Raw genomic sequence first — 19,067 nt, forward strand, 5'->3', positions numbered from 1 at the left:
AACCACGAACATCTTGTGTCTGAAATCGAGAGTCGATTGGGGGCGATTGAACTTAGTTCAATTCAACCCTACCAGGACACAAGTCTGCGCGTTCACCGCTAAGAAAACCCCTTTTGCTGTGGCTTCGCAATACCAGAACACGTCCATTACCATCTCTAAGAGTATTGGGATTCTCGGTGTCGACATCGTTGAGTTCCGTAGTCACCTCGAAGAAAAGGGGAAGCTGGCGTCCAAAAAGCTCGGTGTGCTCAATAGAGCGAGGCGGTACTTCACTGCTGACCTCTATATAAGTCACAGGTTCGGCCGCACATGGAGTACTACTCTCATCTTTGGGCAGGAGCACCTGGATGCCAGCTCGGTCCTTTTGACTCGGTTCAGAGACGTGCTATGAGAATTGTTGATGATCCCAATCTCTCAAACGGTATCGAACCACTTAGCTTGAGGCGAGACTTCGCATCGCTTTGTGTATTCTACCGTATATACAACGTAAAAACCTTAAAGTTTTTGAAATGAGTCTCTAAGAATTTTGTTATGTGATTTTGTGGAGTTAAACTCCCCTAAAGAAATAGTAAGAAATCATCAAAATAAAAGTAATGTATTAGAATTGTGTTGTCGTAGTGAAAGCCCTATTAATTATTCACATCCAGAAAAATAATTAAGGTTTTGGTAATAATAGTTTAGGAGCAACAAATAAAGAATGTAACATTTCGGGTACTAACGAAAAATTTATGAAAATGCAAATTTCTCGAAAACTATAAATTTTTGCAGAACATACATGGGGGTGTTTTCGGAAGCCCCTGGACCCCTCTATCGATGGTTTTCGTTTGGACCACATGAAATCCGACACCCTGTATATGACTGGTTAAATATAAATAGAGAAAATACAAAATTTTGACATTCAATGCATACTTTAAGTATTAGATTAGTAGAAATATTTTAGTCTCCATATTTTAAAAGGTTTTTTTTATAGGTAAGTACGTACTAGAAGGAATTTCTCTTTGATACTCTATTCTAAAATAATATTTAGATGTAAAAAATATTATTTATATTCAGTCGTATTACTTTAAAAACCTCATTTAATGATTACAGGTACCACAACAACGCAGCGTTATGCGACAACTCTCTCGGTTTGTATAATTCAAATTCAAATTCAAATTCAAAATATGGTATGTTAAATCTATTCTTGTTCTTCTGAACAAGAAATTCAGATGGTATTATTTTCAAATAAATGTTATAATTGTTTACAATAATACAGATTCATTTTTAAATTCAAATTTGGGATAATAGAGTACCACCAGCATAATTATATTGCAAAAATAAATATTCTAATCAGTGTTCGTAACCCGATCAGACCAGTCCCCACAAGCAGCACCCAGTCACGAATATGACGGATGCACCAGCCATCGTTGCACTCAACCATATTAGAGAATATAGATATAGATTACTCAAACATATTGACCCGGCCCACCACGCCGCCACAAGCTTGAACTTTATAAACTGTTTCAAGTTACTCCACTACGTCATTTATAGTAACTACGGCATGGACTGTAACAATCACAGTTTTCACCTATTACAATATTTAATTTACATTATTTAAATTACAACATGTAATTAATAAATTTATAATAAGTTTCTGTAATGCTGAATACATTGATAATTATAGAAATATAAAAAGACATTAAACATCGTCGTCTTTAATCATTAAACAACGACATGAAACATGTCATTACTCGTAATTCACTCTGTTAATTAAGACAAAATCATATAAATCCTTATATGATTTTGTTAAATTCCGCTACCATTAGCACGTGTGCGATAACAAACATTCAGTGCGGAAACCCGACTACCGCTACTGGAAGGGTTACGACCTTCTGTTGGTGATCAAATTCCGATCGTTATTGAATCTACATACATATTGCAACACGTGTTTCTGTCGGTGGTATGATGCCTATCATCAATTAATAGAGTTCGGATATAGCTAGTGTTCTGTTCCCTACCAAAGTGCTACTGAACAGTCAACACTAGGCTATGACTAAACTAATTACAATATCACAGGTACAGTTGTACCCCGCTGCATATGACAAAATTTGACATTTGCACCTGTCGATTTAGTGATCGAGATTAAAAACACACTATAGATATCGTGGTGAACTTGCCCACATTTCGGTGAATGCATTTGCACTACCGTTTTCTCTCGTATTAATTTCATTTATTATTGGTAACTACCAGAGTCGGGAAAAATACAAATTGATATACAATGTTTTTGGCACGAGAGCGTCGTGATTTAGTGGTTTACCTAAATCCAAGATCTGACCTACATTTCCTTTTTTTAAACGTACACGGTGACTTACCCTATCCCTTTTTATTATTCACTAAAAACTTCGTGTCAAAAAAAGGTACGATAATTCTGAAGTCACTATTCTAGACCCAAAATTTTTTAATTATCATTATTTATGTAAAGAATAATTAATAATTATTTCTGAACCTATATAAAATTGAAACCTACAAGAAAAGAGCTCTTTCCTCCTTAAAAGTTCTGTAACCGGTAACCGCTAACTCGCCTACAATTCCCCTGGGGTGTTCATATCACTGACGATCAGGCGTGCCACAAGTTCCTTTACTGCTATGCTATAAAACGAAACCTGTTAGTTTAATAGAACTATTTTTAAAATGTCTTTATTTTCAGCCCGCGGACATAATTAATGAAATTACAGACGATATCAAAAACAAATTCCAGAATCCTCCAATATATATAACCAAAGTAGACAAGACTTTCGATAAGGTACGGAATTATTTTTAATAGTAGTATTGTAAATGCCAATTAATTTAAAATATTTCTTCTTCTATTCTATTATAGTTTTTTATGGTTGTCGAGAGTTACAATTTGTTGACGATCCAATTTGGATTTACAGGATATATGTGAGTGGAAATATATAGTGAGGACATTGGTATTTTGTGTGTATTTTATATATATTTCTAAGCTCTGACTAAACATCCTGGTCATTGATCACCTAAAGATGGCGTTGAATGTAAACAATATTTTACTCTCTTTCTTTGAGTTTTGCAAAATAATTATATATCTAGGTTCAGGTTCAGATTTATTTTATGTATGTGGATGGATACCTGTATTTGAAATTAATGCAAAGCGAAAGAAGGTATAAACACCAAAATTTTCATAGGAATGATCACGACCAGGATATGGTAGTTTTGGTAATGACAATATTAATTTCTTTCATTTATCATTATTAATATTATGCATTTTATCCGTTTTTACAAACATGTGATTCTTTGATTTGATAGAACACTATATTAACTAAATCTAAACACGTTTGCATTTTAAGTAAAAATAATACATTATGATAATTATTGCTAAATTAAATCGTCACGTTTGGATCTGATCTTTAATGTGGATAGGCCATTTTTTATTGTAGACACATATAAGGTATATATTGGCGGAACACTAGTGGACAACAATGGGATAGTAGTCAGTTAGCCCATCGTAGCGAACATCAGCAATTAGCCACAGTGGCTTAAAAGTCCATTACTAACAGTACCCTTCCCTGTATGGATAGGTTCGATGTGGAGTATTACAACATATTTTTATTGCAGATTAATATGCTTCTAAGTATAGACGAGGATGTAGTCTTCCCAGGTGAACTGCTACAATTGATTCAGAAACTCGGTATGACAATTGATTTAATGGGCTCTCAGAGTGACAGGATAGTAAAGGAAAAAATAGCTTTATTGATAGCGGATGCTGGGGATTTATACCCTGTTAGAGGGCTGAGGGTAGCTAGTTCAGATGTTAACATATCTGTACATGAAGCATTTGAGATTTTATTAAGTAAGTAATACATGACAAGTATTTTATTCATGCATATTTTTATTAATAGACGTGTGTGGTATCACAGTTAATAATTATAAATAACATCATTGTTTCTATTCTGAAATCAAATTTCCGGTATGATTTGGTATATTGCTACTGTAAGAAAAATAAAAGTTTAAATTAAAAATTGTACTAAGAAATGGCTTTTTTATCGTGTGGAAAAATCTTTCAAAGATCGTCCTCTCTGACTGAGGAGCGACGATGGATTGTGTGGGATCGTTTACCGACTAAAAAACTACACGGCATACCATACAAGCGTCATTACTGGAGTCGTGGTGCGAGGTCGTGTTACCATCTCATCGCGTATCGGGATGCGTTGGCTCGCCTTGTAGATAGTGAAGAGCAGGCCTCTTCTCGTTGTTAGGGCGACCTTCTGGGGCCATTTAGTTGGATAGAAGTGAGGCGGAGTTGGGTATGCCCCTGCTACTAGGCTGGAGTTATCTTTTTCGGTGGATTAATGGAGCGAAGGGATCAGATTCCCGCTCTCTCTCTGCTGCTTCCTTCCGCGAGATAACTTCTTCCAAGAAGAAGCTTACCGGTCAATCATTCATTCATAATTTAAGAGCTACACTCTTGTCGGTGGAGCTCTTGCCAATTTCCGCGATCTTCCATGCTCTTTAATTTTTTATAAGACACGACTTCCATTTTATCCTTACTTTGATTAATGTAGCTATGCCCTGGTCTTCCCCTCCCCCTCTTTCCTTCTATTTTTCTTCAATAATATTTTTTATGAAATCATCGTGTGTATGTATCAAGTGTCACAACATTTTTAAGCTTAGACAAAAAGAGACCTAGTCTGCATAGTAGTAACAAGAAAACATATTTCTAATGATGTACCCCATAATAGGATAACGATTGTTTATGATAATGATAAATACGTGTGGTTTCAAAAAACTGCATCGGGATGTTTTTAATTTTAATATAATTACTTCTTGATTTTTATTTTCATGTTCCTCTACAATGTTTCGCAACTACATATACTTTTGACATGAAGTGGATGTCGATTCGACGCACTTAACCGTGAAGGAGACTGATGCTATGGTGCATCTTCCGCAGTCCGTGATCAACATCCCGAGACGTATTAGCTTCACCGTATTTAATAACAAGCGCGTCTTCGATAACGAAGGTGAATCTATCGTTAACAGTCGAGTAGTGAGCGTTAATGTGGAGAATTACACACACTTCGAATCTGGAGAGGTATATTTATTAAAAATATGAATACGAAAGTTTTCTTTAATATCTCAGGATAATTTATACAGAGTAATCTTCTTGTTTTTTTTTTTACGTGGGGAAAATCCCTCGTCCGTCCCGTATCAGGGGTTGGACGGACGGATATTGTGAGACTACTCAGCAAAAACCCCACGATATTCATCCGTCGCCGTTGTATGGACGGCAGACTTAAACCCCTGAGGGCCCCATCTGGGCTCATTGTCTCAGTCTGCGTCGCCCCCCTTCGCCGTACGAACCTACTAAGCGATATAGTAGCAATATCCAAAAGGAACTACTATTATCCCGCCCAGGGCGTACTGGAACCTAATCATTGCTCGGCCGCCGTTCCCCGCGAACGTGTCCACGAGAATGGGGAAACCTTCCAATGGCTGGAACATACGAGGAGGTTGTCCGACCTCACGCCCCATGCAGCGTCATCTACTACAATCTAAGCAGAGCTTAGGTTCTGGACAAATAAATAAATAGATACATTTTTCTTGTTTACATACATAATATACATAGAAAACTGCAGATACAAAAAATCACTCATGAATACAAATGTTTCTATCGCACGAGAAATAGAACCCGAGACAAATTTTTTTATGAATATTACATGGATTTGTTTATGGACCTGCTGCATATTAAAAGTTTATATCTGCTCCATTTCCAGGTAGTCACGTTACATTTTAAACCTATAAAAGAACCAGAACGAGACCAGAGGCGATCTTGTGCATATTGGCATTATTTGGAAAACGGCACTGGATATTGGTCACAAGAAGGCTGCACTTTTATCAGCTCAAATAATCCAGACATTTTAGACTCATGTCAGTGCGACCATTTAATACATTTTGCGGAGATTTTAATACCTCGACCTGTCTTCTCTGAAGGCAATGAAAATGCATTAGAAATTCTATCTGTTATCGGTTGCTCTTTGTCTATTTTTGGTATATTTTTCATACTACTCACAGTTGCTGTGTTTGAAACATGGCGTTCTAAATTCCGCAATCAAATTTGGCTTCAGTTGTGTATAGCGTTATTAATATTATCAATTTGTTTTTTAATAATCTTACATGTGAAATATTTATATTTCAGTGCTTCATGCATGTTCGTTGGTATAGTTTTGCATTACTCTGTATTGGCTTCATTCTGTTGGATGTTTGTGGCCGCAGCAATTGCTTACAAAGACACAATACCATTCGGAAAGCATATAACACATACAGTAATGAAGACTTCAGCTTTTTCTTGGGGAGCTCCTATCGTGATCATCGGTATACTTCTTATATCTGCACCACGGTCGTACGTCGGACGATTTGAAGACATGACCCCCACTGGTAGTTTTTGCTATCCTTCAGGCCCAGGATTATGGTTGTCTGTATTTATGCCTATATGTTTAACATTATTGATAAATGTAATAGCCTTTTTCTATATGATAAGAGTCATTTACAAAAGCGAGCAAAATACAAAATTAGGAAAGCAAAAAGCGAGTTACCGTGAAGTGGCCTTGAAGTGCACGAGTACTGCGTTTGTTTTAATGTTCTTATTCGGCTTACCCTGGATATTTGGACTGTTTGCCTTTAATATTGTAGCAGCCTACTTGTTCACTATTACTGTCACTATTCAAGGATTTGTTCTTTTCTTATTTATTGTATGCGGTTATGATGACACTAGGAAGGCTTGGATTAACAAACTACAATCCATATTTAACACGACATCTAGGAACGTATCTAAATTCGTTAGTTCTTCCACTCATTTAAATTAGCTTCTTAATTTATTAGTTTTATACACAGTTGTATTTTTTCATTCATAATTTAAGAGCCGCGCTCTTATCTGCGGAGCGGCATTTTCATGATATAACATTAGTCTCTTTAGTTGTTTAGACATGCTTCAATTTTTTCCTTAATCTGCTTGATATAGCTGTGTTCTTGTATTTTTATATTTTTAAAGAATATAACATTATATAATCTGTATTTTCTTATTATCTTATATTCGGCTTTGTTCGCATTTTTCTTCGAACCGGCATTTGGTTCAATTCAAATTCATGAATTGGCGCAAATATTGAAGTGACTTAAATAACATAAAAATCATTATGTAAATAAATAAATAAGACATAAGTTTACGTGTCTGTACTGTATCTGTGTATGTATATATAATCTGTGTATGTACTGATTATATTATATGTATCAACTTAGGGTGCAGATACATTTATTCCTTGGGTGTTGCTCGGTATATATATATGATCTATACTATAATACATAAAATTGCCTGATGGCTTTCTTTTGTTTCTTGTCTTTTTATTATTGTTCTGAAGTTGTTAATATAATAAGTTATTATTATAAGTTAAAAAGGTAAAATTTTGTATTATTCGTTGTTGAAATATTGTATTAGAATCACGTTTTTCTATGCAATAATGTATTATAGTACAGAGGACAAATAAAGTTGCGGTTCAAGGTAAATGATTACTGCCATCAATATCCGCAACACCAGGTGAATTCAAAGTACGTTGCCGGCCTTTTATGAAGGAATAAGTCTTCTTCTCTTGAAGGTTTCAATATCCTATCGGTTCGGAAATACTATTGCTGGAAAGTGATTCCACTATGTGGTTGTGCGTGGCAAAAGTTTATAGAAAACCGCACTGTGGAGGACCGCCATTCATCCAGACGATCAGGATGGTATTTTAGTTTCTGGCGGGTGGTGTGATAGTGAATTCAGCAGCTGGTATTAATCCGATCAATTCTTCAGACTCGCTCCGTGGTAATCCGGTAGAAAATGCGAGATAATGTTTCTCCACAAAGGCAATGGGTCGAGTTTATCACAAAAACTTTAATTACCAATGTATAGATTTTTTTAATTAGCTCTCTATTACTCTATATACTCGTAATATAAATAATAATATATATAAACAAGAACTTTGATTTATTTCTAATAACCTTAGTACCTACTACATACTATGTAAACATGCAGTTCCTAAATTTCATTAACATAAAGTTAATAAGTCTTTTTTATGGGAATAGGCATTAAGTTTTTAAAATTTTACTAATGTTATAAAAGTGGATGTTTGTGAGTATGGATGGATATTTGTTACTCTTTCACGTAAAAACTAATGAATGGTTTTTGATGAAACTTTACAGTAATATAGTTTATACATCAGAATAACATATAATTTACAAGCGGGTGAAACCGCGATCACAGCTAGTTTAAATTACACGCAGCACGCGGTCAGGACTCGCAATACCATGAAGATTCCTCCAGCTTAAGAATTTCTTTGTAAGATGTATTTCGTAGGGTGTGATATGGTAGTAAAATTACAAAGTCCGCAAGCGTAACCCTCGAGGCTTTAGTGGGAATACATTAAGAGTATTAGAACGTTTTTATTTCAAAATTAAAGAATAGTATTTCATTGACTCGACTAGAAACAACACTAATGACAGAAATAAAAGAAAATATACACTAGAAAAATAAACCTAAAACAATAAACCTTAAAAAATATAATAACTATATATTATTGAAAGGAGTCCTTTAGGCAAGGTTCCGAAGATACTGGCAGCGTTTCCCAGCTTTGAATAGCTAGACTAATTCTTTGTCCGATGTAAGCTGCCAGCTCATCGGTCTTCTCTGATGTTGACTAATCTTGCTATATGCTGTAACTATAATGACATATAAAAATACAAACAACATTACAACAGAATAATAAGTGGACTACAACTCAGAATATAGTTTCCAGCGCTGATTTTCAGTTGCACCCACAGTACAGACGCACAGGAATTAAACTTTAAAAATATAAAACAGTAATTATATAAATAAAAAGTAATAATATGTATGAAAATAAGTATAAAGGATAGTTTACAAAATTTTATAGTATGAAATAAATAGCCTTTATAAAACACAAATGGAGAAAAGAAAAATATAATAAAAATACCAGTATAGTGATGCGGACAGATACTTTTTATATATTATAGTGGTAGTAATAACATAAAAATATATATAATATGATATACTCGCTATATATATAAACCAATAATATTGATGTAGTTAATATTTTTTAAAACTATACCATCCCTATTGAGTACCTACATGACAAATATTTTAATATTATATTAATTAATATTAATAATATAATATATAAATAATAAAAAAAATAAGAAGATCTTGTGTTATGGGTACTAGCCAACTGATATAAATACCTAGATATATTTTATTTGTAAATAAACACATAATATACATAGAAAAACATCTAGACCGATACAAACAATAATACTCATGAATACAAATGTTTGCACCGTACGAGGAATCGAACCGCGACTATCGGAAATAAAGAGGTGTACTAAATCGCTAGACCACCGACTCCGTCGAAATGAATCGAATAAATCAAAACGTTTTATCTCCATTAATACGTGATATGATAGCTGATATATACAATTATATTAACAATCTATATTAATTAACATTTTATATTTATAATTATTTCATATGTAGGTTAATGTTTAAGATACTTATAATGATGATCATTAGTAGCCTAGAGTAAATAATTAATAAAAAAATAATAATTTTATATTTCCATAAATAATCCACTTTTTAAGACGTGCTAAAAATATATTATTGTATAAATAATTATAATACTTATTTATTATTATTATATTAATTAATTCAATCAATAAATCAAAATATTTTATCATCATTATTAAGTGATATGATAATTGATATTTGCAATATAATGAACATATCTACATTAAATATTTTATATTTTCAATACCAATACTCTTTTTGAGGCGTGTTACAAACATATAATAATTTAACTAATTATAAATATTAATTAAAATAAATTAAGTTCATTTACATTCAGTGCAGTGTTACTGAGGGGTATTGTGGAAGATTTTCTCATCTGTGGTAAAAGGTAGGTTGTAAAGGGAACATAAAAGTATTATGTAAAGCAATATTCTAGAATATCATACAAGTTGACAGCCCAACTTATGTTAGATATAGACACACTCACCGTTGCTTCTTAATTTATATATTTCAATATCCTATATGTTCATAAAAATCTTGACTTATTTCCAAAAAACAGCAATATTCATAATATTAATACTAGATTTAAAGACAAACTTGCTGTCCCCAAGTATCGTTTAGAAAAAGTCAATAGGTCTTTTATGGGAATAGGTATAAAAAATTACAATAAGATACCAAAGAATATATTGTAATTACCCATAAATAAATTCAAAAAATCTGTTAAATTATATTTATTGAGCGAAGCCTATTACTCACTAAACGATTACTTGAATGACGAGCGTGCATGGCAATAGTTGTTCATGCACTGAATTTTCATTTAATGTTACACATAGACACCTATATATATATACATTGTAAATAAACTGGCTTTTAAAAAAAAAGTAATACAATTGAATTTCTTACCAGTTCTTCTCAATTGGATCTATATACCGAACTGGACGGTTGGGAAAAAAATTAATATTATAATGTAAAAAAGTTGACGTTCATTCATAAGCAGCTAAAATGTCCTACATGATTAAATAATTTTTGAATTTTAGTACCTACATAAACTGGTTTTACAAAAAAAAAACAGTGAAGTTTCATGCCAGTTCCTTTCAATTGAATCTGTATACTGAACTGGAAGGTAGGGAAAAATATTAATACAAAAACCCTTATGTGAATAAGCGTCTAAAATGTCCTACATGAATAAATTATTATTGATTGATGGAGAATGATTGCTACAAAGCTGAAAATATATTGCGGGCGAGCTTATAATTAATTTTGGATTTCATCGGTGTTATCTGACCAGTGAGTCAATCAACAATTAACATGATTTTTTAAGATTATTGTGACATTATCTTATATATAAAATTCTCGTGTCACAGTTTTCGTTCCCATACTCCTCCGAAACGGCTTGACCGATTCTCATGACATTTTGTGAGCGTATTGAGTAGGTCTGAGAATCGGCCAACATCTATTTTTCATCCCCCTAAATGTTAGGGGTAGTCCACCCCTAAATTTTTTTTTTAAGGCAAAACAACGTTTTCCTGGACAGCTAGTAGACTATATATATGTGATATCTTGTGTCTCATTTTCAGTACTAAAGTAGGCTTTGTTTAGATTATCCTACTGCTATTGCTTGTTGCTTGTAAATCTATAAAATCATTCAAGCTATATGAAGAAAGAGTTGGGCATCAGCTGCTACATAGGATCAAGACCAAAAGAACATTCTAATAGCCAATATAAATCACAAAACGCCTGGTAATAAGTTAATTGCAATTATTTATAAGCGTTCACTGTCAGTTCACAAAGACGTGATATTGTTTATCTATTATGTAAACTTGTAAATAATCGCCCCAGCTTTGTTAAAGTCTAAGTCTCAGTCATTCGAAATTTTGACAGCCTGAACAGCGAAAGATTAGTGGAAGAAATTAAGAAGAAAGTAATAAAAAGAATTAGGATCATATAGAATAGAATAAATAGTACATGGCATACGTACTTTTCTAGCCATTTAAGCTAGGTATGAAAAGAAGAGATGTGATCGAACTTGCGTAAATTCAAATGAAGCGGTAAGATTTGTAATGCTAATTTCCGGACCAACGTCTCTATTCTACGGGAACTTAACATCGAAACTATTCTCTCCACCATATTATACGTAGACATCTCCGTAGAATACTAGAGTTTTTTGGTCACAACAACGGAAAGAAGGCCATAAAGTGGAGCAGTTCATGGCGAGTGGTAGGGTGGACGGAAAACGTCCTAGAGGGCGTAGCCCCACAAGATGGTTGGACCAAATTCGCTCATCGTCGGACATCACGTTCCATGATGCCTTCCTTTGTGTAAAATACCGACACAGATGGCGGGCTGTAATCAGAGAAAAAGTAATTCTGCAGGGCTGACATGATCCTCAGGCAAGACTTGAAAAGGACGTGAACAGCAACCACATATAAACAGTACCACTTGTCAGATTGTTTATGATGCTAACAGTTTATTAATTTAATTTACAGATGCGGGTGTCAACTCTGACATGTGCAATCTATTTGTTCATCCTTGCAACATGTATTCAAGTAAAAGCTGAGAAATCGCAGAATATGGAAGAGGATACCGGCATTAATGAAGGTGCTTATTTTTTAAACAACTGTACTATATTAAAGAATACTGCAGATACACTGATAGTAAGATAATTAATGAATTATCAAAAGAGAAAAGATTAAGGCGTAATATAAATATCGGTATTTAATTGTTATTTTATTAACAAATTGCTACTCGCCCCGGCTTCGCACGGTTGGACATGTAGTATATATATAAACCTTCTTCTTGAATACCTTTATCTATTAAAGAAAACCGCTTCAAAATCCGTTGCATAGTTTTGAAGGTTTAAGTATACATAGGGATGGACAGACAGCGACAGCGTTTTTGTTTTATATATATATAATGAGTATCAATCCGCCTATTCTTTATACGATTTTTGTTATTTCAACCTATTTACACAGAACCTTAACGAATTACCCTTTGTACGTACGTTTTTACGTACATCGTCATGGAGATCTTTGGGGAAGACCTTTGTTCAGCAGTGGACGTCTTCCGGGCTGAGTTCATGTATGGGCGATGTTGTAACTTGCAATCGACTTGTTTGTCCTTCCAATTATATAAAAAACCCTTTTGTATTAATTTATCCTTTCAACTATTAGCTGTCAAAATTACATTAGAGTATGAGAATTACAGGACTTCTCACAGATAGATGTTTGGCTCCTCTGTAAATCATTTTTGACCTGTGGTTTTAAAAATTATTGTATGCTCTATGTAGATGGGCGTGAAGAATACAATAATTTTTAAAACCTCAATAATTTTTGCAATAGTGTCCGAGTCCATTAATTGGCTTCTTATTAGATGTGATTTGGAATTAATTGTAAGGGTTTGCGTGGAACAACATTTATTTAAAAAAGCAACATGCAAGTTTCTTGAAAACTTTTCTTGTGTTTTATGTTTGGGTATATTATTTTTGTTTAAATAAAAAAATATTTCTATTTCTATTAGATCTAATTTGCGTTCTATATTAATTTGATTACGTAGGTAGTCTAGCGATTCAACACTGTTTAGTTCTGATGTTTGCTGGTTCCATACCCGCTTAATACAAACTTTTGCGTTCAGTCGTTCGCTATCTATTCGTATTGATCTGGGTGTTTTTTTATGTACTTGTTATTGTAATCAAATCAATTGCATTTCCAGATGCATCAGATTCTAAAGAAATTACGAATATTCATCAACACTCGAAGTTGAAATTTGATAATACATCACTGGTAAGTTCAGATAATATAAATGATATTACCTCAACAAGTCAAATCAAATCAAATCAAAATATCTTTATCGTAGGACAAGTACAGACTCCTATGATATGTCAAATCTACCGCCAGTACAAACTGATTTTTTGAGATAAGAAGAACTGACAAGAAACTTAGCTCTTATTCTTTTCAATTGTACATGTTTACAAATATACAGATTCATTTTTAAATTAATATTTGGGAGAATACAGTGATCACCAGTATATGCTATTGCAATATTGTCAAAAGGAAATAGTCTAATCAGTGACCGTAACCCGTACACATCAGTCCTTATGGGGACTGATGCACCATGCATAGCACCCGTTCACGAGTATGATGGACCTCTAATAGAGTGTCATGCATGAGACCAATTATATAAATGAATAAAGCATGAGTCGTGTATAAGGGCTGATTCTTGGTTCTTTCTGCCAACCCTATAAATAATCTGGCGTACAGATAGAAAAGTTAAACTGCTGGCATCGATGCCATCAGATAAGGTGGCAGTTAATTCTTGTCTCTCACTTACTTATAATTACATCGTAATTCTTAAATAATATATTTAGAAAGTTTTTTTTATGTACTAAAATTAACATAGTTATTATCATGTACAGGGTGTGGAGCTAGTGGGACTCAAAACGGCGGACGTTAATGATCGAGTTGAAACTGTCAATGTTACTGAGGTATTCACGAAATAATAATAACCCAGGAATTAGCTTGGGACTGAGATGGGCGCAGTGTGAATTATACACAGCGCCATCTAGTCCCTACAGTCCTAGTTGTAGTACTAATACAATGATATATATACCTTTTTTGTATACACAGAAAACACTCAGATCAATACAAACAATCATACTTATGAATACAAATGTTTCTACCTTGCGAGGTATTGAACCCGCGACGACCGGAAGAAAAATGGTGTATTAAACCGGTAAGACAGATTAAAATGATACTGTACAACATCAGTGTCGCAGTTCTTAACAATATTATAAACGCGAAAGTTTGTAAGAATTCTTTCACGCAAAAACGGATTATGATGTAACTTTACAGCAATATAGCTTATGCATCAGAATAACACATAGGCTATATTTTATATTGAAATCTAAAGCGTGTGAAACCGCGGGCACTCCTAGTATTATAAATAAATAAAAAATATTTATTTATTTACTTACCTTACCTTGTACTAACATACACATGAAACTAATAAAACAAAAATATACCTTAGTATAAACCCTTGTTAAGTAACCTCTTGTACTCCATAGCAATAAGTTGTGTATCCAAACAAATAAACATAAAACACTTGGAATTTTATATCCACATATAGCTATTGTGTATGTTAAAAAATACTTACATATGAATGATATTAAAATTAATATAAGATATAAATATAAATTGTCTGTGTGGTCACGGCACTGATGACAGAAATCTGCCACGGTATCGCCGTTACACTATCCCCTCCGGCTAGTAGTCCTCCTTCAAGAAGGTGGTCAGTCAGTAATATCATCATCATTTCAGTCCGGAAGACGTCCACTGCTGGACAAAGGCCTCTCCAAAATTATCAAACTAATAACAACTTTACATGTATTTACAGGTCATGGAAAATCTTTTGGCAGACATGACTGCTTTTCGTGAAAACAAAACACAAGGGTATGCATTACATGAGGTTGAACCATTTATCGATCGTGTAAGTAATGCAAATTCTATTTATTACCTACATGCCATAATCTTACATTTCTCTTCAATAAAAAATTATAATACTAGATACAGTAAGTCACAGTATTCCAATGTTAATCAATATTACTAAATCTATTAAACTAAATGCAATTACATAAAGTCCAAGTTTGTATGTTAAATAATAAAAAATATTTACTGATTGTAAATAATTTTTAGTCTCAAGGATGGCAAATGTAAATTTGCTTTACATTGTTTGTTATTTTCAGGAACTTTATCCTAAATTTTAATCCACATAGCAGTGCATATTTGATTTTGATACAGAGTTGTTTTTGCGATAAAATCTCTGCCTTTACACATACACGTTTTAACGCGCTAATTGTTTTTCACGCAGGAAAGAATGTGCATGTATATGTAGATTAAGTGAATCCTTCAATTGTGTGTGCTTTAGCGCCTTTTTATAATAACTAATAAGTCATTGCAAGTAGCGAACATCTGACTATAGAGCAAAGACACAATTATAGAGTTATTATTAATTTATAAATCTTAAACTTGTCTTTGAAAAATAAAATCTGTGGAACAAAAAATAATATTTTAAACGAAGCGTATGCAATCAACTTGGAAAAAAATTAAACGCATTAAAGCTATTGAGGTATATATTGTTTTTAGATCAACGATCTTACTCACATACTTCATCAAACCGATGAAATGCTATTGTCCATGATATTGACAGAATTAGACTACTTTTTATACTTTACTTCTATCAATGTCCGTGCCGATAAAGCTATTATTCGAGACAATATTGCTTTCCTTATCGGTAATACACACATAAGGGGACTCAGAGTACTCAACACAAATGGTCAAGGTTATACGGACTCATCATTTGAATATTTATATGGTGAGTAAATATTATATTTTTTTAATGTAATTGTGTTATTTATCTTGAATAAAGCTTTAAAATCACATACGAAATACTTTATTACAGTAACACAAAAACGAACAAATGATTTCAACGTACGAATTCAAAATCAAAACCGCACAGAGTAGTGCATAACAAAACACAGATAAATAAGATTTGATCACGGTATCCCCTACGCCAGGTAAGTATTAGATAAATAAGATAAAGCTATCTGTCATTGTACAAATACCATAGATTAAAAATGAATGACACAATATTTAATAAATAATATACAACACCTCTTCTCAGTGGCAGATTCTAATTACTAAAAATCTACTATGACCAATACAAAAATTAAATGTTCTAATACTAATACAAAAACAAATCACTTAATACCACCTAATTCAAATTGAAATCTTTTATAAATGTTTTAAATTTAACACCGTTTAATGGTTTAGTCAAACCATCGGCCATCTGCATTTCAGAATTAATTTTTACAAGTCTGATTAATCCTTTTTCAATATACTCCATTATAAAATGTAACTTAACATCCATATGTTTAGATTTTTTTGTAATCGAAATTCCAGTTGCCATGCTGATACAACTTGAGTTATCTTCATATACATTGATGAAATCTAAATTAACTAACTAAAAGAATTCCTCTCAGCCATACCAATTCTCTTATTGCATCACACAAAGCAATATATTCTGCTTCTGCAGATGAAAGAGCAACTGTAGATTGCTTTGTTGTTTTCCAAATAACTGTGTCCCCAAATATTTTAATAACAAAGCCTGTAGTAGATTTCTATGTTTCTATTACCATATCAATATTTATGTGTAATCCTTATTATAGTATTTATGTAGTATAAGTAATTTAATAACATAATTCATCACATTATTTACAGTTTATTCATACTTTATATATTTTGATAAAGAGCTCGAAGTTTAATACATTTCTAATTTTTTAGTCATAAGTATAGTATAAGAAGGCAACAGAATATCAGCGCTGCAGAGTTATCTGTAGCATTATGCTGAGTTGGCTACCTTTTCACTTTTGCGGCACATAAAGTCACCTACGTTTCTTTTATTCATTCATGTTCTTTCTGTATCTCATGTATAATATGTTATATGTCTGTAATTGTGAATAAGGAATTTATCTATCTATCTATATTATTTTTAAAATACTCATCGTATTTACATTACCTAAAACCGCTTCTTAATAGCACACTATTCAGACACTTATTCCAATACTTTGGAGCTTGACGTAACCCATACATTGCCTTTCTTAACTTTAACACGTTACCTGGTTTCACATTAATACCAAGTGGTGGTTTGATGTATACATCCTCAGGGTGGGTCACTTTAGTATGGATAAAAAAAAAAGTTCTTTTTTTGACTTGTAATAGCAATAAAAAGGTGTGTTACTATTATATGAACTAACTCAGAAAATTTTAAGACAATCGGATATCTTCTGCTTCCGGATTGACCTTGAAATTTCGAAATATTAACTAAAATTCATGTTTCTTAAAAAAAAAATGTGATTATTATTTTGTTGTAGGATAGATGTAATTAATATAACTTTATATTTAGAATATGTACTATATTTTAATTATTTTTAAAGTTATAAGGATTAAAATAAGTTTTTTTATAGTTATAAAGTATTTACTCTACACAATAATCTTTTCTACTATCAAATTTTGGCATAAGTTTACGAGATTCAATTTTCGCTTTGTTGAAACCCTCACGCGCTGATTTTGTACACAGGCTTCCTGAAGCTTCAGTTACAGTTTTCACTGACCTCTCCACGGCTTGAGTGTGACAAGGTAAACGTAAAAAATCTATTTTGTTTTCCTCTTTTCGAGCATGAGTGATTTCAAGTACATATTTGCTTCAGGATAGGTGGTCTGTAACATGATTCTGCCAGTCAATGAGGTCATAATAAACCTTTGCGTCCATGTTTACATCTGGAACCTGAAACAGCCTCAATTCTTGAGATTTTTCACCGCGTGATTTCAGAATACGACGCAGAGCCAATTCTTTTATATATTTTTCAGAGTCTGATAACATTACTAGCAGTAGATTTTCAGGATGGGCGAAGTTAGTATTGCGTTGTATTACCGGATCAATAACAGCCTTTAGTTCTGTTGATAAGTAACGAGACCTCGAGATTAATTGCCATAAATGTCTTCCACCATCTTTACAACTTGGATGGCTTTTAATGTCAAACCACGTTGGAGCATATACTTTGACAACATAAGTTGCTCAACTAACCAGTTTATCAGAAGGATTTGATGTTGTAATATAGAGGCGCAGAATTCTGTTAGCACGCGTCAGCCATCTGGCGTGAGACATTTTTCCAGGGGATTTGTGAACTAAATCTTCAGGACATTCACCAGATATAACGGCTGATACTATTCTGTACAAATATAGTTGGTCAGAACTGAGATCTTTCGTGTTTATGGATGGCATTTGATTTGGAATATTACGAAATCTAGCAACAGCTTTCTCTTCACTATTTTCCAAGGCTTTTCCGATTTCACCTGCAAATGTTCTTGGACCAGAAGTCAAATCATAGAACAAAAGAAAATAAATGTCGAAACGTCTGTTCAATCTTTTTTCCATTAATCTAATTACACCACGGAATTTTCCAACATTGACATTGGTACCATCACACCCAATAGCCAATAATTGATTCAAAAATACGTTTTCAGTAAGAAGAAAATTAAATATTTCTCTTTCTATAAATTTTGCTGTTCCAGCTGCGGGGGTAATATAGCCTAAATATATGCTATCTGGTTCTTTAATTAGTGAAATGTGTTCCTCAATTATGATTTCTCTATAATGTTTTCCGCCTTTTTCTTGATAACCAACGTTTTATCCTTTCTACCATCGAAGTATAGCGCAGGTATTTGGCGAACATTCTGTTTCTCAATTATGTGTTTTCTATTTTTCGTTCTTTCTCTTCTCAACTTATTTTTATCAATAATAGGCTTATTGGTTTCATGTAGAATAACGGAGGCTATAGCTGCGGCTGCTCTGTCTGATACCGATCGCAAGTTTGAGACAATGTAGCAAAGTTCATAGAAGTAGAAGGTTCCACTTT

At 33.1% G+C, this 19,067-nt stretch overlaps 1 protein-coding gene across 1 annotated transcript; it reads left to right on the forward strand.

Moving 5' to 3' along the window:
- Positions 1–2,028: 2,028 nt before the first annotated feature.
- Positions 2,029–7,657, forward strand: LOC131854664 (adhesion G-protein coupled receptor G2-like). Its single transcript, XM_059205797.1, has 5 exons — positions 2,029–2,055; positions 2,687–2,782; positions 3,610–3,844; positions 4,881–5,083; positions 5,766–7,657. The coding sequence occupies exons 1-5, from the start codon at positions 2,029–2,031 to the stop codon at positions 6,852–6,854; spliced, it is 1,650 nt and encodes a 549-aa protein (XP_059061780.1). The 3' UTR covers positions 6,855–7,657.
- Positions 7,658–19,067: the final 11,410 nt, after the last annotated feature.

Source organism: Achroia grisella, unplaced genomic scaffold (assembly GCF_030625045.1).
Source record: "Achroia grisella isolate CSIRO2021 unplaced genomic scaffold, CSIRO_AGI_Agris_v1 utg1241, whole genome shotgun sequence".
Lineage (NCBI taxonomy): Eukaryota > Metazoa > Arthropoda > Insecta > Lepidoptera > Pyralidae > Achroia > Achroia grisella.